This window comes from Aotus nancymaae, unplaced genomic scaffold (genome assembly GCF_030222135.1).
Source record: "Aotus nancymaae isolate 86718 unplaced genomic scaffold, 86718_ANA_hifiasm-v0.15.2.pri h1tg000011l, whole genome shotgun sequence".
Lineage (NCBI taxonomy): Eukaryota > Metazoa > Chordata > Mammalia > Primates > Aotidae > Aotus > Aotus nancymaae.
Window position 1 is genome coordinate 52,318,317 of NW_026988422.1, and position 19,116 is coordinate 52,337,432.

The 19,116-nt window shown below is 48.7% G+C and overlaps 1 protein-coding gene across 7 annotated transcripts in view; it reads left to right on the forward strand.

The window, feature by feature from the left end:
* The window catches only part of RAD51B (RAD51 paralog B), a 769,161-nt gene that overhangs the window by 645,270 nt on the left and 104,775 nt on the right, over positions 1 to 19,116 (forward strand). For 2 of the 7 annotated variants that reach the window (XR_001105026.2, XR_010342068.1), the window contains exon 11: positions 1,271 to 1,624. The exons of 3 other annotated variants lie outside the window; for them this stretch is intronic. Coding sequence is in view for 2 of the 4 variants with exons in the window: in XM_012438154.2 (XP_012293577.1) it covers positions 1,271 to 1,287 (17 nt within the window). In the remaining 2 variants the exon portion in view is untranslated. Of the gene's footprint in view, positions 1 to 1,270; positions 1,926 to 12,767; positions 12,773 to 19,116 lie in introns of those variants that run through there. 2 more of the 7 variants (XM_012438152.2, XM_012438154.2) reach the window with 2 other exon arrangements.

The window sequence follows — 19,116 nt, forward strand, 5'->3', positions numbered from 1 at the left end:
TTTAGCTTCTGGAACTTCAGTGTATTCATTGGTAAAGGGGGCTATTGAGGAAATGAAGGAAAATGATGTATGACAAATATTTGGCTATTGTTCCTATGAAAAGAAAAAAGTCAGCAGAAAAAATTGGGTCAGGCCGGGCACGGTGGATCAAGCCTGTAATCCCAGCACTTTGGGAGGCCGAGGCGGGTGGATCATGAGGTCAAGAGATCGAGACCATCCTGGTCAACATGGTGAAACCCCGTCTCTACTAATAGAAAAAATTAGCTGGGCATGGTGGCGCGTGCCTGTAATCCCAGCTACTCAGGAGGCTGAGGCAGGAGAATTGCCTGAACCCAGGAGGCAGAGGTTGTGGTGAGCCGAGGTCGCGCCATTGCACTCCAGCCTGGGTAACAAGAGCGAAACTCTGTCTCAAAAAAAAAAAAAAAAAAAAAAAATTGGGTCAAATGGAAGGCCTTTCCCAGCCTGGCCCCAACTTGCCCGGACAGCCTCCCGTCTCCCCTCTGCAGCGATGTTCACCAAATATGCCACCTGTGTCCATGCCTCTGGGCTGCTGTGGATGCTGTGCTTACTTGCCCGCAATGCTGATCTCCTGTCACCATCTTCCTTTAACGCTGGGGTCCACTGTCCCCAACTCTGACAGGGCCCAGAGGCAGTGACTCCTTGGTGCTCTCATGGCCTGATACCTCTGTCTGAGCACCTGCCATGTGGTTGTGATGTTCCTGGTGTGTCTGCCTCGCTTTTTCACTGAGGTGCTTATGCAGCAAGGTAGGGATAGGGTCTTCTCCAGCCGGTGGCCTGGCCCATTGCCTGCTGGCACATGGCAGGACCATATGCAGTGAATGAATGAATTCCATTAAGAACATTCATGATCCATGGAAGGAGATCAAAATATCAACATAAACAGGAGTTCGGAAGAAGTTGATTTCAACCATCGTGAATGACTTCAAGGGTTCAAGTGCATGAGTGAATGACAGTTCCATCAACAGACTGTAACTTTCCACCCTAGTTAACGTAGGGTGTCTCCATGTCCTCAGTTCTCCCTATGGGCATTTTTCTCTTTGAAGTTCCAAATCTTCTCTGTTCTGGAAACACAAAACTACAAGTTCTGTCTCAACTGTTCAAATGAGGTTGGAACAAATAGAATGGGGTCATGAACATTTTTTCCCCGATAACTTCGATAAACAGCAATTTTAGCCTCAGTGGGTTTTATGCAAGCCTTGAACATCTTTTTCTAGGTATCATGACACTTGTGTTCTTTTTCCTCTTGCAGCCTGTGGAAATTCCTAGAGACAGAGAAATGTGCAAACCTGTTCATCTTGCTGAGAAAAATCCGCTTTACCGCCACAGAACAAAATGTTGGGAAACAGTCTGGTGGTGAAGCTGTTCTCACCCACACCCATTGTTCTCTGCTAAAACGTTTGGTTGCTACTGTGGAGACTCAGCTTTAGTCATGGAATTTTAGAGGATGTGTCTCAGAAGTGGGATCAAGAACAAGCCCAACAGTAATCTGCACCATGCGCTGATCTGATACCATGGCACCGACAATGGGCACACAGGTCTAACCAGGAAGGGAACAGAAATGGGAACGAGAGCAGGGGTTGGGTTGTGTGCGTGGAACACACAGGTATGTTTTTTTTAAACTCTCTCTTTTTAAAACATTTCATTTTTGTGGAGGTGAAATTTATATACGACGAAATTAACCACTTTAAAGGAAACAATTCCATGGCAAGTAGATTTCATCATGATGTGCAACCAGCAGCTCTGTCTAGTCCCAAATGTTTCATCACCCCAAAAGCAAGACCACCCATAACCATTACTCAAATGTTCCCCATTTCCCCCTCCTCCCAGCTCCTGGAAACCCACCAATCTGCCTTGTCACTGGATTTACCTATTCTGGATATTTCATATAAATGGATTCATTTAGTATGTGACCTTTTGTGTCTGGCTTCTTTCACTAGTATGTTTTCAAGGCTCCTCCATGTTGTAGCATGCATTCCTTTTTATGACTGAATAATATTCCATCATCAGGATATACTCATTTTATTCATTCATCTATCAGTGGTCATTTGGGCTGGTTCCACCCTTCAACTATTGTGAATATTGTGCTGCTATGAACTTGTGTACACACGTATTTATTTGAATACCTGTTTTCAGTGTTTTTAGGTATGTACCTAGGAGCAGATTTACTAGTCATTTGGTGATTCTATGTTTAACTTTTTGAAGAACTGCAACGCTATTCTCCACAAGGCTGAACCATTTTGTCTTTCGATCAGCAATGTATGAGCACAGGTCAGATTTTTGGGGAGTCACGTTTTAAAGTGGCACAAGACCCTTCTAGAGGGCTGTGTTCTATGCACACAAATAGTCTCCATGTGAAGACACAAATTTTGTACAAACCTGCAGGCAGAGAAAGGGGAGAAAATGGAGCCCTCAGCATATAAGTTGAAGGATGGTTCAGAGAGCAGTGGACGTCACCCATCGCCTTACTGCGCTCTCCGTAGCTAAGCAAGAGGCAGACCGGAATTCCACTGGCTACTTTGTCTTATTTTCACTTCTTTCTAGTTAGTCTCCACTGCTCTACCCTTTCCACAGGACTGTAGGGTTATGATGACTTTCCCACCCCTAGCCAGGTTCCAGTGGTGAGGGACTCTGTGAATATGTGATCTAGTGTTCCGAATCCCAGATTTGTGTTCAGAATCCCAGACTGAACTCTACACATGCTACTCGTCAACATCTGTGAGCCAGAAATAGGAGGAACACCTTTAAAAAGAAACCTACAAACACAAAGTTATTCATAGACGCTGTTGAGGGGTAAAGCAGGGCCACCACCTGAGCCCCATGCAATTAGACTCATCACAGGGAAAGGGCATAACACTGGCTTTTTTCTTAAAACCACCTGGAAGGAGCTGAGCCCTATACTAAATTTATATATAAGTATGATTTGATTGGAAGGACAAAAAACACACTGTATTAGGATCTGTCTTCCCTTGCAGTCTGGTAGTGTAACTGTCAGCAATTTTGGAGGAAAGGCCTTCCTGACAGGGGACTGGGAAGCCCTGGGAAATGTCTTTCCTATTAGACGTGGATCTTTATGGTTGAATAAGGGGCTGAAGGAGGAAACAGACAACAGGGGTCGGAGAGCAAGGCCAGGGGAGGCCTTTGAGACAAGATAGGAGTTGTGCCACCTTTTCAGTGAGTCTGGGGCCTCTGGAGGTTGACAAGAAGAGGAGAAGGTGAAGGGTTTGAGCACTGGGAGAATGAATGCTTCATGTGGGACTTTGCCAGAAGGGAGCTCATCACACGTGAGTTTTTGCACTCATAAGCCTAAGGGGCACAATGGGCTTTGAAATCCCAACATTTCCAGCTAAGAACAGGAAACCCAGGGACTCGGCTTGAATTTGAGTCCCCCATTGGATGTAGTGGGTGCCTGTTTTTCACTAAGCGGAAAGAACTTGTTTTCACTCGCTGCCGATGAGTAAAAACCGAAGAGCTAGGTTTTCCTTTTCTTTGAAGGTGTTAGTTCATAACCCCTCCTTGAGACTAAGCAGAGAACCAGTGATATTACCATGGAGAGGAGTGAGCCCCTCACCAGCCCCAGGTCATAATCCAACGAGCTATTTTGCAGGGTTAGTGGATGCAGTAGGTTGAATAGTGGCTCCCAAAAATCTATGTCTATGTCCCAACCCCCAGAATGTGTAAATGTGGCCTTATTTGTATAAAGGGTCTTTGCAGAGGTAATTAAGGATGTTGAGATAAGATCATCCTGTACTACCCAGGTGGGCCCTAAATCTAATGACAAGGGTCCTGGAGAGACACGGAGGGGGAAAGACCCAAAGAGGAGGAGGCAGTGTGACCATGGAGAGGCAGAGACTGGAGGTAAGCAGCCCCAAGCCCAGGAACACCTGGAGCCACCGGAAGCTGGAAGAGGCGAGGAAGAAGTCTCCCCGAGAGCCTTCATAGGGAGCATGGCCCTGCAGACGTCTTGATGTGGGGCTTCTGGCCACTAGGACTGTAGAGAATAAATGTCTGTGGTTTTAGGCCACTCCGTTTGTGACAGATTGTTGCTGCAGCCGTAGAACACTAATGCAGTGAGGTTGCCCAGCGAGATGAAGTGACTGGAGAGAGAGAATCTGGTCGTCTAGAAAACAGAATTCATCCCCTGGATTTGCTGCCAGGGTCTGAGGTGAACTAAACGTTGTACTGCAGAGCCTCTTTCCTCTTGCATTCCTCATGCATTAACTGCTCATGACAGAGATCGGGGCTCACAGTTCACCTAAGGACACTACTCAGGACCAAGGAAGTTCAATCAGATCCTCACATCTATTTGAAATGGTGGCAATAATAATGAGCACACTCTATAGAATGTTTAACATGTGCTAGGTATGTCATATACATTATCTCATTTAATCCTCTAAACAATCCTATGTGGTTGCTGTACTCATCCCCCTCTTACAGATGAGGAGGAAACTGAAGCTCTAGGAGGTCATGTAATCTGCTCAGGGTCATTTGGCAAATGCTAGTGGAACCAGACCTTGACCCCAGGTTTGCCTGTGCTTGATCCACACTATTACAAAAGGCTCTAGCCCCACAGAGATGGTCAGGCCAGCATCCTGTAGCACTCAGCTGTTGGATGAGAAAGGATGTATTTATTTATGTATACATTTTACTAGCAGCACTGGCATTAGAGTTTCTCTTTGTCAGTGAGGGTTGGAGTTATGGGGTCAATTGAGGTGAAGGTTGCTGAGATGACCTGGTGGATCCTGCTAACAGCAGATGGATGTCAAAACATTTGCATTCAGGGGGAGATAAAGTCAAAACTGGGGCCAATCAACTTTCTCTCAGCACCAGGGCTCTGAGGTCCTTTCTTGGCTCTCATCCCTGTTGGGAAAAGAGAACCCCCTACCACATGATCTCTCTGGTGTGAGAAGCTGACGGTCCACTGCTGAGCTTTCCCCGCTTTGCCACAAACAGAGGGCACCTCCCAACACAACTCCCTCTCCTGCTGGAATGGGAAGAGAGGATACCAGCTGTTAAGAAAACTCTCATGAGCGCCTGTCCTGGGGCAAACTCACAGTTTCTGGAGTCTCCTCTTATAGGGTTAAACCCAGGTGGGCTCTGACTGTTTAGGGTCCCTGTGCCTCTCACAGTCATGTTTTCAGATTTTTGGGTGATCTGGGCTGGTCTCCCTTTTGCCATGGTTCACCCTGGGGTGTGGCCAACATGGCAGCGTCTCCTCTGCCCTCCCAGATTCCAGGTTGGAGGGAGTTCAGCTTCGGGGAGACAATCCACAGGCCTGCAGATTTCCTCCCATGCAGACCTCAGTGCAAGATAAAGTCAGGCAAGGCTCTGCCACAGCACAACAGCATAATAAATCCCCCTCTGGCTCCTCCCAGGCTTATTGTTCTATTGAAGTTGTTTTGAGTATGATCAAAAGGAAGGAAGAGACTGTGCTATCAGACCGAGGAAGAAGGATGCTCTCCTGACCGCTCCTGTTGCCCTTGGCCACCCTTATTTTAAATATGAGGAAACCAAAGGGCAACATGCAGCCTAACCCCATCCACATCATGGGGAGTGACGCGCTGAGGCCGAGGCCCCGTGAACCTTCAGTGAGGCAGCAGCCCCTGCACAAGCTCGCCGACGGCTACTTTGGATGTGCAGCCCTGTCCTTTTACACACATCGTGGAGGCTGGAAGGCCCAAGCACAGAGTCAGCAGCACTTTGGGGCCAGAGCCGGAAGTAGGCCCTGGAGCAACTGAGGTTGCTGTTGTTAACCCCTTGGCCTGAGAACTAAGGCTGTCAGGCCACAACTGTTGGAAATAATGGGCCAGACCAGGAACTCCCCAAGCTCAGCTGGCCGGGTGCCCACTTCTGAAGACAGTGAATGGCTCAAGTTCTTGGGAAATGTTGTCAACATCAGGGCTTTTGGCCTTGCCTATGTCCAGTCCAGGTTTGGGCACAGGCATAGGGTGATGTGTGACATCGGCCACCACGGCTGGATTCCTGCAAGGAACTAGAGCAGAAAGCACTGGGCTGCCTCAGGCTTCAAAGGTAGAAAGGGCGGAGCCGAATGTTCCTCTTCACAGACTTGCAGGCTCACGCAGCCCTCTGCCCTCACGGAGAGACATCTGCCCTGCTCAACGCCTACTCTCTGATTCGCCAGGTGCCTGGCTGCTGCAGCCTGGTCACCTTTGTTTGGGCTGGAAGGCCATGTCTGAGCCATCAAAGGAGCCTCAATGGGAGAGGACGTCAATGTGCTTCCTCAACCAGAAAGGTGGTTTGAGTTTGGCCAAAGCAGCCCAACCAAGTAAGCAAAAGCCTGTCAATGGGAAGCTGTGGGCTGCTGGGAGATCAGACAACAAAATGAGAGCCATTATCAGTCTCATCCCAGCCTGAAGGAGGGAGGGCCTTTGAAGCCACAGACAGGCTGAACAGAACTTTCCACCTGAGAGACGCTGGAGATGGGAGGTCAGGCTGCACGCAGCCCCCACAAAAACTGATCAAAGCCTACTGCAGAAGGGAGGGAGCGCACAGCTGCAGCTCCAACTACCACCTCCCGGGCTGCCCGGGACTTTTTGAAGGCAACAGGGCTGCCTTTGCAGGGGCCTGTGGGAAAACCCAGCACAGATGCACATTGCAGCCAAACCCCTGAGCACTGCTGGGAGAGGGAAAAATAAACCCCTCAATAGTCCTGAAAAGAAAAGGGAGGGAATCAAAGCACACAAAAAATGCAAAGACCACCCACCTGATGAGCGCCTACCTTTCGGAAACAAATAACTCCTGGCTTCCAAGGCGCACTTCTAAAAGAACAAACGGACTGAACGCTCTGCCTCAAAGCTCCGTGCACCAGGGGATTTGTGGGAAGCCGTGGCCCCTTCTAAGCATCGGAAGCTTAATTTAAAGTGTGTTGGCCTCTGCGGTGCCTATTCAAGGGCCCCTTTGCATCCGCTCTCCTCCCTGGGAACCCAGGAGACAAGAATCCTCATTTAGAAAAGGAGAGGATCCTGTATGGACTCCTTTATCATGGCTCTCTCCGACAGGACAGCCATATCTGCCAGAGAACATTCTAGGGGGCGTCTTTCAGGCTAGATTCAGGGTGAGGTGGGCCCCTGCGAGGGCACCTTGGAAGGCAGTGTTGGTTCTGCCTGGACGGGTCCCTCTGGGACAGCCTCAGCCCACCCTGCCTGGGCTCACCCCTCCTCCCTGTGGCCTGAAGCCTCCTTTGGAGGACTGACACTTCATGGACCCTGCGGTTTTATCTTTTCTGAAGTGGAGACAGACAGCAAAGCCACTTCCACTGCACTGCTCGCTGTCTCAAAAGAACAGGAAAGCTCTTCTCTCCTCCTTGGGAATGGGTTTGGAGGGAGGGTGGAGGACGTAATGATGGGGAGGCCTTGCAGGTACTTTGGTGGCGGAGGGTGTGTATGAAGGAAATGGGTCGCCCAGAGCACAGGGGAAATTGACAGGAGAACGTTTCCAAACCACTGGTTTAACCGGCTAACATTCTTCCCAAAATGATGGACAAGTCTTTAGGAATAGACAGAGGGCCTCGGGGAGGAGAAACGTTGCTGAGGAAGAGGCATCTCCCTTCCGCCTCCTCCAGAGGCTGATGCTAGAGAGAAGGCGGCAGGGCCTCACTGAGCGCCTACCCACCACTCAGTAGATTTCTATCTCTTTATTACTTTACCCTGGGAGATGAATGGGGTTATCTCCATCTTACAGCTGACAAACAGAGATTCAGAGAGGTGACTGAGCCTCTTCATATGGAAGTGGACCCATATGGAAGTGTCGAGCTGGAATTCAACCCTCAGGCAGCCTGGCTCCAAAGTTCACAACCTTTCCTACTCATTTCAGCCCTTCCCTGCCTCTCAGGGCTAAGAAGATGTTAGTAGATATTCCATAAACATTTATTAAATTGAACTGAACTCAGCAGCTGAACACACGCAGGCCTCTTCCACCCTGACCAAGAGGAATCCTTTGCGGGTCTGGGGTATGGAAAGAAATTCTCTGAGGTGCTAAATAAAATCATGTTCTGAGGTACAAGGAGACCTTTTTTTTTTGAAATTAATAGCTAATAAAATTTATGCAGACCCCAAAAGGAAAAACAGAAAGGAATTGGAACCATTTTAAAAACAGAGTCGGTAGTTAATAAAACTTCATGGTGGTGGTGTTATCTTTCATCAGGAAGCACAAAGTCTCCACAGGCTTTAATTATATCTTCATCCCTACGGTCCCTTCTGAAGTTGGTAGATGAACGTTAATAGCACCTTTCGCTTTAGATATGGACACATTCCAGTACCAAAAGCTTCAAGAGTTCTCCCCAAGGCAAGCAGATTACAGAGCTGGATCGGGAGCAATGACTCTTTCTCCAAGCCAGAATTCCATGCTGCCTCCAGTTGTATTTCTTGACTCCGCAGCTGAAACCAAGGACTTCATTGAGATATTTAGGGGTAGGGGGATCTGAAGGTCCAGGAAAGAAGGTAGCTAAAACCAAGGAATTAGGTCTCCATTTTGGCCTGCACACCATATAAATCCCCGCTTTGTTCACCCATATGCACATTCTTTAATTTAGGCATGTGTTCCTTTGTGTACATCAATGAGTTTGCTCACAGTCACAAGGGTGCCGAAGCCTGAGCTTGGCCACTCACTTTAGGTGTAAAGTTTGAATGAAGCAACTGAGGTTTAAATGAGCCAACTGAGGCCAGTTATTGGAATAAAGAAATTTAATCAGCTCCTGGGCGAGGAGGGGCCGGAGAAGTCGCGCTTCTCTTCTTGGGGCGTGGGGTTTTATAAGGAGTGGAGGTATTCGATCGGCTGTGGGGAAACAAAGAGAAGGTAGTTTCATTGGTTATGAAGGGACTGGGCACGGACGAGGTGAACAAAGCAGAGGTAGTTTCATTGGTTTTGAAAGGACTGGGCACTGGCAAGGGGCTGGTCGAGGACATACGGGGCAAGCTGCCATAGGGCAGGTTTTTGGTGGGGTTTTTCAAAATTTTGGCAGGTGCAGGACTGAGATTGGAATGCGGAAATGGGTACAGGGAGCCCACGTGGAGAGGGCAAATGCTGAGTAATGCGCTCAGAATGGTGACGTAGTTTTTGGGCACGGAGAGAGGTGTGTCCATTCGGCTCCCAGCGAGGCAACCGGCCTTACATTAGGTAAGGCCACACCAGACAATCAGTGCCTCCGATGATGAAGACTGGAGAAAGGTATCTGGGCTGGGCCCATTGTGACTCTCAGGAGGGAAACTCTCCCAGTAGACTCTGGGGCCGGGTATGGAGGCTCAGAAGCTAGAGATGGGAAAGGGAACTTAAATTGCAAAGGAGTAATCTTTTGTTTTGCTAGTTCATTTTAAATCATTTCCCGGCCTAAAAGAGAATTAATAGTAATAATAGCATATGGCTTTTTAATGGCTCTCCATCGCCAAATACTATTTAAGCACAAATTTCTTCACTAGACACTGGAGCTCAGTCTCCACACGTGGAGGTGTGGCTCCATCTGGGACTCTGGTCTCATTTCTTATTCTTAATTTCTGTACAGTTATTCCCAATTTTTGAACTGCGGACCTGCGAGAGAACCGGGAGTTTCAGCAAGGGGTCCATAACTCTGAATGCCATGCCAAACATGGGCAGCAGCTGAAATCAATAGTATATAAAACTCAGGCTAATTTGAAGGGCTGTCAAATTTCTAGCAGCTCCTTGTCATTATGTGTTTTCCTGGGTACAAAGTTGGACAACTGTTAAAAGAAAAGGCCTGCATTGTGATCACGGTTTTCAACCTGGGATCCAAGGACCCCCTCAGAGATTCCCTGAAGTATAGATGGGGGAGCATGAGGATGGAGCAGGAGCAGATGGTGACACCCCATCCCCGCACACACATAACTAACTTATCCCTGTAACCAGAGAGACTGTTTTGATCAACTCTGTACACTGGGCTTTCTAGTAAGATTTTATTTGAAGAAAGGACCAGGGAGGTGAGTGGGATGGAGTTTGCAAGTGACGGCTGCAGACAAACTACATGTATTTCTAGCCAGCCGTGGGGCACAATGAGAAATCTGTCACACACCACATTTCCCTCATAGTGTACACCGCTCCGGGATGTACACTATGAGGGAACTGTGGTGTGTAAGTGATGCAACAGAGACATTCTCTCTGTCCAGATCCACATGGTGAGAACCCTGGGTTTGTTAGTGTCTTAGATGCATTAAGTCCCATCTGGCTCTTAGAAATAGCAAATGAGCTTGCAGATTAGCCAATCTTATTGTCAATGCAAAGACAGTGTCCACTTTGCATATGTACTGCTGAGGGAATCATTAGAACATTCACTGCTGTTGAGGGTCGGTGGGGAATTCTTTATATACCAGCTTTTCTTGCGGGCCAAAATTCCTAGAGGAATAGTGGCCACTTGGGGTCCATTTTTATCTCCTTCAGTTTCTACCCAAATTTGTCTTTGCTTATGTGGCTGGGGCTTCCCACTCAGGCTCTCAGGACACAGTTTGTCCCCAAGCAGGCTGGGCCTAGAACAACGGTAGTAATAAGAGGTGTCAAAGCAGAACCTTGAGACAGAACTTGCAGAGATTCTTTAGCTGAGCCTCTGTTCTCCCAGCCAGGTTTCAGGCAGGGTGACACAGAAAGCAAGCTCCGAACAATCCCGAACAGTGCACATTAGTGAGTGAAGCTCAGGCAGAAGATGGGAAGGAATGCCTTTATCTCTGCTTTCCACCCTGCCGCCCATACCTCATTCTCAAAAGCCACCTCCCCAGCACTAAGGCTCGAGGTAAATGCTACAGAATCGGGTGGAAACCTCTCATGACCTCCTCTCTGTTGCATGAATGCCTGTTAGAAGCAAAGGAAAACAATGGCAAACAGACCCAGGCCTGTCACAGCTGTGCTGGGCCCAGCTGGACTGTGGCTGTGTGTGCGCGTGCATGTGTGCGTGCACGCTGGTGCACACATGGGAATATAAACATCCTTGGCTCCCCAGCTCCTGTGTGCTGGACTGTGCTGAGCAGGCACAAGGCGGGGAGGGACAGCCCCAGCACACCTAGGCGCTCTTGTTTATATATCGAAATGTGGGTGGGGAGACAAAAGAGAAGGTCTGGGAATGGCTGCGTGCCCGTGTATGTATGGGCAAATCTCACTGCTGATGTGTCTTGGGGGAAATTGAGGGAAATTTTGTGCTTGGGTATGTGTGCATGCGTGGCTGGTGCCCACACTCCAGTGTCCAGAGGGGAAGCTGAAAGAAAGTTTCGAGATTCTGTGAACAATCTCAGTTAGAAAAAAGTCTGGCAGCTCCGCATACCACAGGTGGGTACACATTCAGTGCTTGTGAAGTTCATTTCCTGTGCTAGTTACCAGGCCTTGTTTATACAGGACACAAAATGTGATTGGTAGCAAAAGCTCCAGGTCTCCGGGGTGAGTTGAGGGCGAGTGCATTTGCAGAGGGGCTGGGGAAGGAGTGTGGGCATCACGCCCAGGTGCCCTTGAAGTACAAATGAAATCGATTTTCAACATTAATCCATAATTCCGCCCATATATGTTCAGAGGGGAGACAAAGCAGAGCTCTAACTTTAGAATGACGTCCTCCTTCATTGCTGCAGTGCCGTTTCAGCACCCACTCTGCACGGGCCAGTGGCAGCTCGGGTGTCCTTGTGTGTGTTCATGGGTTTGAAACGCATCTAGCTGGCTCTGCTTTGAGCTTTAGTTTGTGAGCCCAGCCCCAGGAAGTGTTTATGAACTTTTTCACTTTGCTTTATTCTGACTCGGCTTTGTTTGGTAGCGCAGAAGGGTAGAGTTTGACATAAATCCTCTGTTCTTTGTGTGAGGGCTTCAGATTGCAGAGGGTTCTAGGAGTGGCATTCCGTAGGAAAGTTGAGGAGTTTGACCCAAGCTCGTGATCACACACCTGTAAGTGAAAATTCTGCACACCTCGATATGGGAAGAAACTGCACTCTCTAAACAAACTCCCGGGCACGTGACCGCCTCAGAGTCTCCCTGCCAGTTTGTTCGTCCAAATGGTGAGCAGCTCACAATAGACACTCAGTGACCGCTAATTCACCGTGGTATGTTTCATTCCACTGCATTACAAAATGCCAGCGTCACTCCTCAGCATAGCTCGGGACCTTGTCCAATCAGCTGTCCTGAACACCCACTTTGGTCCACGGTTCATATTTGTGGGATAGTCATGAGCCTCTGCTCTTCTTCCAGTCTTGACTCAAGGAAGCAATGGCAGAAATCTCCTGGCTGTTGGGTTCCATGGTATAGAGAGCCTGAATCCACCTGGAAACCAAATCTAGACAAAATAGAGCTTTGAGGTTGACACCCACAACCCTGTGCTGTCAGAAGCAGAGGGTACCAGGGGAGGCACTGGAGGCTCCCTGGGAGGCAGAAGCCAGAGGGGTCGTGCCATGTTCTCCATCTGGCCAAGGGCTTAACCCTGCTGAAGACTATTTCTGAGCAGAGTTCCCATGATGAGGGGACCCAAAGATGCTGATGGGGTCATTTCCCAGGCTTTGCCTTGGTCCAGCACAGGGCTTCAGTTGCTGAGGGTGATGGAAGTTTGCTTTATACTTGGTCCCTGCTCAGTTGGAGTCTTCTGCTACCCTCTGGCAATTCACAACCTCTAGTCATTTGGAGACCTCTGAACAAAGCAAAACTCTAAAAACTGGGACCCATGGCTCCTCGATGAATTCTGAAACTGTTTTGAGGTGCTGCCTAAAATTCGAGGAGAAGCTTACCGAGGAAAGGGGATTTTAGGGCAGCAATGGAAATAGAGACAGTGAGGTACAGGCCACTCGCTATCCTTTATAGGAACTTTCAGCTCCTGTTAGCTAGAGACCTTTTCAGAGTCAACATTCTATGTAAGCCAGCACGGCACACTGCTGGTCTGCGATTCTGTTCAAGGCCCAGACATAACCAGCCTTCAGGGAGGTTCCAGACCACTGAGATTGCAGCCTGGGGTGACATCCTACCTTGGCTGGAAAGGTCTCCACCCCAGGCCTGGTCCTCCAGGAAATGGTTCCTGTGGGGAGAGCTCCTACTGCTTCAAGACAGCAGCTTCCTTGGTGTCCTCGGTTTACCTGCCAGTCTCGTCCCTCGGAGGGTACCAGTTTCTCTGGCTTCCCTGCCTGTCCCCAGAATGACCCCAACGTTTAGCCCCTGAAAGCCTTGGCAGGGAAGGTGCCTGCTTACATTTCTAGTGAATAGCATTTGCATTGGAGGTTCTTCACCCAGGGTTCCCTACAAAGGGTTGGCTTTTAGGGAAGGGCAAGGTGACCCTGCTTTGTCTTCCTGAAGCACCACATGTGCCCCTATATCACTATGCCTGTCACGCAGTCATCATCCTCCCCTTCCTTGTCTCTGCCCCACTAGCCTAGAAGCGCCTGAAAGGCAAGAGCTGTCTTAGAGGCACACTGGGAGAAGAGGGGGCCCCGGGTCCTGATTGCGTGGGGGCCTGCCTAGGGCCAGAGGGCTGGGCTCACCAGCCATTGGGCCTGGATAAAGGGGGTTTTCAAGGGCTGAGTGTAGTCTGGCCTATCTGATTCTTATCCCTACTCCCTAATAGTACTATGTTTTTCACCTTGAAAATGAAGACACAGTGCCCTGAGTCCCTCACTGGGTTGTCAAGTGGCCGTGTGGCACACGTAAGGGAGCCTTGCTATGTTAAAGCTCCCCAGCTCCCTTCATTACATCCCATGGACAGAGGCCCATGCCATGACTCAGAGGCCCAGCTCTTCCTAACTGTGCTGTTCCCTGAGAGATCTTCAGTGAGTTGTTTTATCTCAGTGACTCTGTTTCTTCATCTGTGAAATCGGAGTGTAGGGCTGTCAGGGCCAGTACTTGGAAGCTTAGCTGAGTGGCATGGTGTGGGCATTCCGTTTTATTGTCATTGCTCAAATAAGCATGAAGATACTTCCCTGAAGAGTGGTGTTTGGAAGGAAGGAACCTAGACTTTGGTATGGGGTGGGCATGGAGTAAATCCTAAATCCATCCCTTGTTAACAGGCTTGTAAGTCGAATTCCTGCCTAGTAAGATTTCGGATAGTTCTCTAGCCCAGGAGTCAGCAAACATTTACTGAAAAGGGGCAGATCGTGACTATTTTTGGCTTTACAGGCCACAGGGTCTCTACCACAACTGCAAGGCAGCCACAGACAATACGTAAACAAATGGACGTGGCCTTGTTCCAGGAAGACTTTATTTACATCAGGCTGCAGGCTGGATTTGACCAGTTCAGCCATGGTTTGCTGCCCCCTGCTTTAGCTTGTGCGGGGTGCCCAACAAGTACTTGGGAAATTAATTTGTTGAAGATAGGCGAGTAGAGGCCTCTGCCAGTCCAGATCCTCGATTTTAACTCTGTTTATACAGGACCAGATTCTGTGTTCTTGCCACTGAGTCACAGCTGCAAGACCCTCACCTCCCCTTAGCCCCCCTCCCCCAGCTTTGAGTGATCCCAGGCTCCTTCAAGCCCGCTGCTGAGTGGGGAGCAGTTTCTGTGCCTTCCAGGATCTTCCCCCTCCCCCACCCTGCACTCCCCACCCAGGTCCTTTCCCTCCATCCTGAGTTTGTGGGACACACAATTTGTAATCTCCTTAAAACTAAAGAAGCGAAGTCTCTGATTCATGTAGATTAAAATCAGCTGCAACCTATTAATGGCCCAGGGCCCAAGACAGATTTTAGGAAACAAAAACACTGGACCAAATTAGACTGAGCGGCCTCTGTCTCCAGGGAAGGGAGGTAGCGTAGGAGGCTGGGGGCGGGGGAGTGGCCATGTGGTTTTCATTACTTTGGATTCTCTTCCTGAAGCAAAGTCACCCAACACAAAGCGTGTGTAGCGCCAAGGCAGCGGCCAGCCTCTGGAGCCCGGCTCTCCCTGGTAGAAGCCCTGGGTCCTGTTGGGGGGCTAGGGCTGGTTGTGTGTCTGTAATTAACAGGTTTCAAAGTGGTTATTTAGGAAAAGAGAATTTCAGTGGCGCGTTAAAATCCTTTCATCAGCCATCAGCTGGCGTCCGGAGGCCTTCAGCAAGGCCTGAGCCACTTAAAGCTTCTGAGAGCTTTAAATTCCCAGGGTCTTGTTTGAGAATGTGGAGGCTTTTGCCATGGTTTTATTGGGCTGATGGTTGCCATGATTTTCATTATGTTGTTTGGTTCCTGGGATCATAAAAATGTTTGTCTCTTCCTAGAGTACCTAGGATCATTAAAAAGAAAAGGAAAAAAAATGCCCCTGCATTTGTAGCCGCTATGTAACATACAAACCATGGCCTCCTTGTTGGAGAGGGGCCAAGCTCCGGCTCTGGGCTGGGGAAAATCATAAAGCTGGAAGGGACAGGACAAGCAGCCACACCCAGTCCCCACCTCTCACCCATCTGAGGACACTGAGGCCCAGACAGATGCTCATCTAAAGCCGGTCTGGAATCCTGGTCCCACTCTCGGTCAGATGCTCTTTCTCTTCCTGGTGAGTCGAGGCTGTGAGTAGAGTTGGGAAAGGGAAAGGAGTCTGAATTCTGCTGGACTAGTGCTTTGGGACGCCTCTAGGAGTGGAAGAAATGGTCAGATTTACAGACAGCATAAAGTGAAATGTGAAGTAGATAAGAATGATCCGGGCCTGCATGGGCATTCCCACGGCCTACAGGACGGAACGCTCCTCTGAGGCTGGAAGGGCTGCCCTGAGACCCCAGGAGGAGGAGACGGGTTACTGGAGCCTTCACTTGGCACCCACAGCCCTGAGCCCTGGAAAGAAGGGAAACAGGTATCAAATCCCACAAGCCACAGAGATGATTTCTCACCACTTTGAATAGGAAACCTCTGAAATCTGGTCAAGCTCCCAGAATCACCGTAGGGGGTGACAGGAATTTTGGTTAAGCCCGTATTATCTGATAAATGGCACACCAACCTGGCGTTACTTCCTATTCTGATGATGGCTGCCTTCCAGAACCTTCTTTCATGGAAGACATGAAAAATATTCTGGGAGAATTGCTATTAAATAACCTCTGGTTCTTAAAAACAAGGCCAGACCCGCAGGCCTTGCTCTCAGCAGGACACATGTAAGAACTAGTCTACAATAAAGCAGCTCTGAAGGCGTGTTCAGAGAATTAGTGTCAGAGCTGGGAGGGAAATTGGAGTTCAGCTAGGCCAGCCTTTCATTTTATGGATAGGGAAACTGAGGCCTCAGGGCATATCCAAAGTGATCTAGCAGGCATAGGGAGTCCAGGATTTGCTTGACTATCCCATTCTTCACAAGACCACTGTTCCCCTTTTGGGTTGATACTGTCATTCATTCATTCATTCAGTTTTTACTACCTCCTATGTGTCAGATGCTTCTAGGCACTGCGAATTTTGTTTCTTTGAAGTTTTTAGTGGTGGAATAAAAAAGACACATTTCTGTCATTAAAGAAGGAAAGGACTTCCCCTCTAAAATCTAGGTTTGGGGAAAGTCTGGTGACTTTTGTGGGCCTGGGGCATCTTTGGGAAACGCCTGCCCTCTTGGGTGTGCCTTTAAGATGAGTGCAAAATATCATTGTCAGGTAGAGAGGTGCCTTGCAGTGACCCCTGTGCCCGACAGCCACCTGGCAGTGTGGCCCAGAGGAATCTGGAAGTGAACATCAGCAGAGATTCTCTGGATCGAAATTTGAGTGAGAGCTGGCGGGAACCCAGGCTAGCTGAAGGCTGCAGATTGCATGGGTCTCTCCGTCTGTTTCTCATCATTCTCCTCCTACAGTTTGCTTGTCAGTCCTTTGCTCTTGTTTACCTCTGTGTGGATAATTCCTCGATTATAAATCAGAGAACTTGGCACTGAGTTCTGGATTATCTGTGATCTTTAACTTTCCCAGGGCAAAAGAAATTAAACTGGCAAATCTCTTTGTTTCTCATGGTTTGGCATCCAAATCATGGAAGTGCGGGTCTGTGTAGAGGGAGACAGCCTGAGCCTGCCTCTGCCCCCGGCCCCCACACTCTGTGTAAGCAGTCATGCATGCATGCATTCATTTATTCACTCAACAGATACTCAGTGAGCACGCATGTGGCAGACTGTATTCTGGAAACTGGAGATACAGGGTGAAAAAAGGACACTGTTCCTTCTTACCCTGTTTGCATCTTAGTAAGGGTGATAGATAGTAAGCAGACAAACCAACAAACATACATACTAGTGATAAATGCCTTGAAAAAAGTAAGCAGGGTAAGAGATGTCAGTGAGGGGTGCAGTATTTTACACACAGTGGGGTCAAGAAGACCTCTCTAAAGAGGTGACATTTGAGCAGAATTGGATGAAGAGAGAGTAAGCAATGTTCAACCCAGAAAGATTTCAGGCAGAAGGAATAGCAAGTGCAAAGCCCTGCGACAGGGACAAGTGTGATGTGTTTGGGGAACAGTAAGGAAGCCAGGGATGGGAGTAGAGTGAACAAAGGGGACAACTATGGTACATGAGGTCAGAGCAGGGGGCAGGGGCCAGCCATGGAAGTGGTGACTTTGGATTTTGTTCTGAGCTTCACAGGATGTCCTTGGAGGCTTTGGAGGAGAGTGATCAGCAAAGATGAACATCAGAGGCTGTAGAGAGGCTCATGGAACAACAGTGGGTCATCTTGGGTTAAGCATTGGCATTCAGACGCATGGCAATGGCAGCTGTACCTCATGGGTGGTACCTCCAGTAGGAACCTTTGAGAGCTACATGTTTTGACAGGGTGAGGCTGGGCCTGGGAGCACACCACCTCTCTACCAATTAGTGTTAAGCCCAGAAGAAGGAAATGCTACTGTTTAAATTGTAGGGTTGGAACCTGTGAGTCACAGAACCCTCAGCCAAACGGGCCATGGAGGGCTCTGGGAAGTTACTGGTGCAGGGTCTCAAGCCCCCATCTGGGTTGTTTGGCCACCCATGGGGGCTTCCATACACATTCAGAAGAAGCAGCCTCAAATACGGACTCCACCTTTAGGGGATCTGGCTTAATTTTTGGCTGATTGTTTACTGTTTGGTCAGTTTCCTTCCAGGGTCTTTCACTTTGGAAAAGGCAGGCCACCTCACAGGGGAGCAGAGAGAAAAGGGGAAATGCATGGATTTTGGGCTCAATCAGCCCCACAACATTACCCTCACCCCATCACTTAGCTGGCTTTCGGAAAAGCTACTGAACCTCCTACAGCTGTGCTGGTCAGTGCAGTAGCTGCCAGCCACATGTGGCTGTTTACATTTAAATCAACTTAAGTGAAATAAAATTTAAAAATCTGGTCCCTCAGTTTCACTTACCACATTTCAAGGGCTCAGTAGCAACATGGGGCTGGTGGGGACCTATTGGACAGTGAGATGAAGAAGATTTCCCTTGTGGCAGGAAGCTCTGTTGAACAGTTTCACTTCTTTAAAATAGGAAGCAATCCATGAGAACTGAACAAGTTAACACACACAAAGCACAAGGTGCTTTGCCTGTCTCATGACAGGTGCTCAGCAAAGGGTAGTCACTGTGATTGATCGTGTGAATCTCCATCCTTGCTCTGCTGCTGACTAGCTATGTGGCAAGTTATTCAAGCTCTCTGAGCCTCCATTTTCTGATATGTCAAATGGGAATAAAAAGTACCACGGAGCACATTCCCACAACATAACATGATCCTTGTTTTTCTCAGTTCTCTCTGGACACGTTAGAACTTCCTTACCAACCCTCAGCTGACTCACCTAGACCAGGGTTCAGAAACTCTAGTCTTGCGGCACTTAGCGGGAAGCAGGACATACTGTGGCTCAATCATGCAACCCGGAGATTTTGGCCATTTTAAAGGGTTTGACCAGGGTTAGCGGTATGAAGTTCTAATGAAACAAGTGGACAAATCTGATCAAGAAAAATAATCATTTGATTCAAGTCAGATATTTACCCTGCTCTGATGCTCTGAAAGACACCATGCCTTGGGTCCCTCAGCTCCAGGCCCCAGCTTCCCTAGCTAAACTTTCCTCCTGTGGGCGTGGCTCTCAGAGAGGGGCTCTCAAGCAGCCCTTCTAGTATCTCCGCCTCCAATCAGTCTTCCTTTTTCCACTTGGGGTTTTTGTTGTTGTTTAAACCTTTATTAACTGCAGGCTTTTGGCGGGTGGAAGTTGGGATTTGCCTGGGGCTGGAAGGAAGCTATTTGCCAGGCCAGGATAAGGTGTGGTTTAAG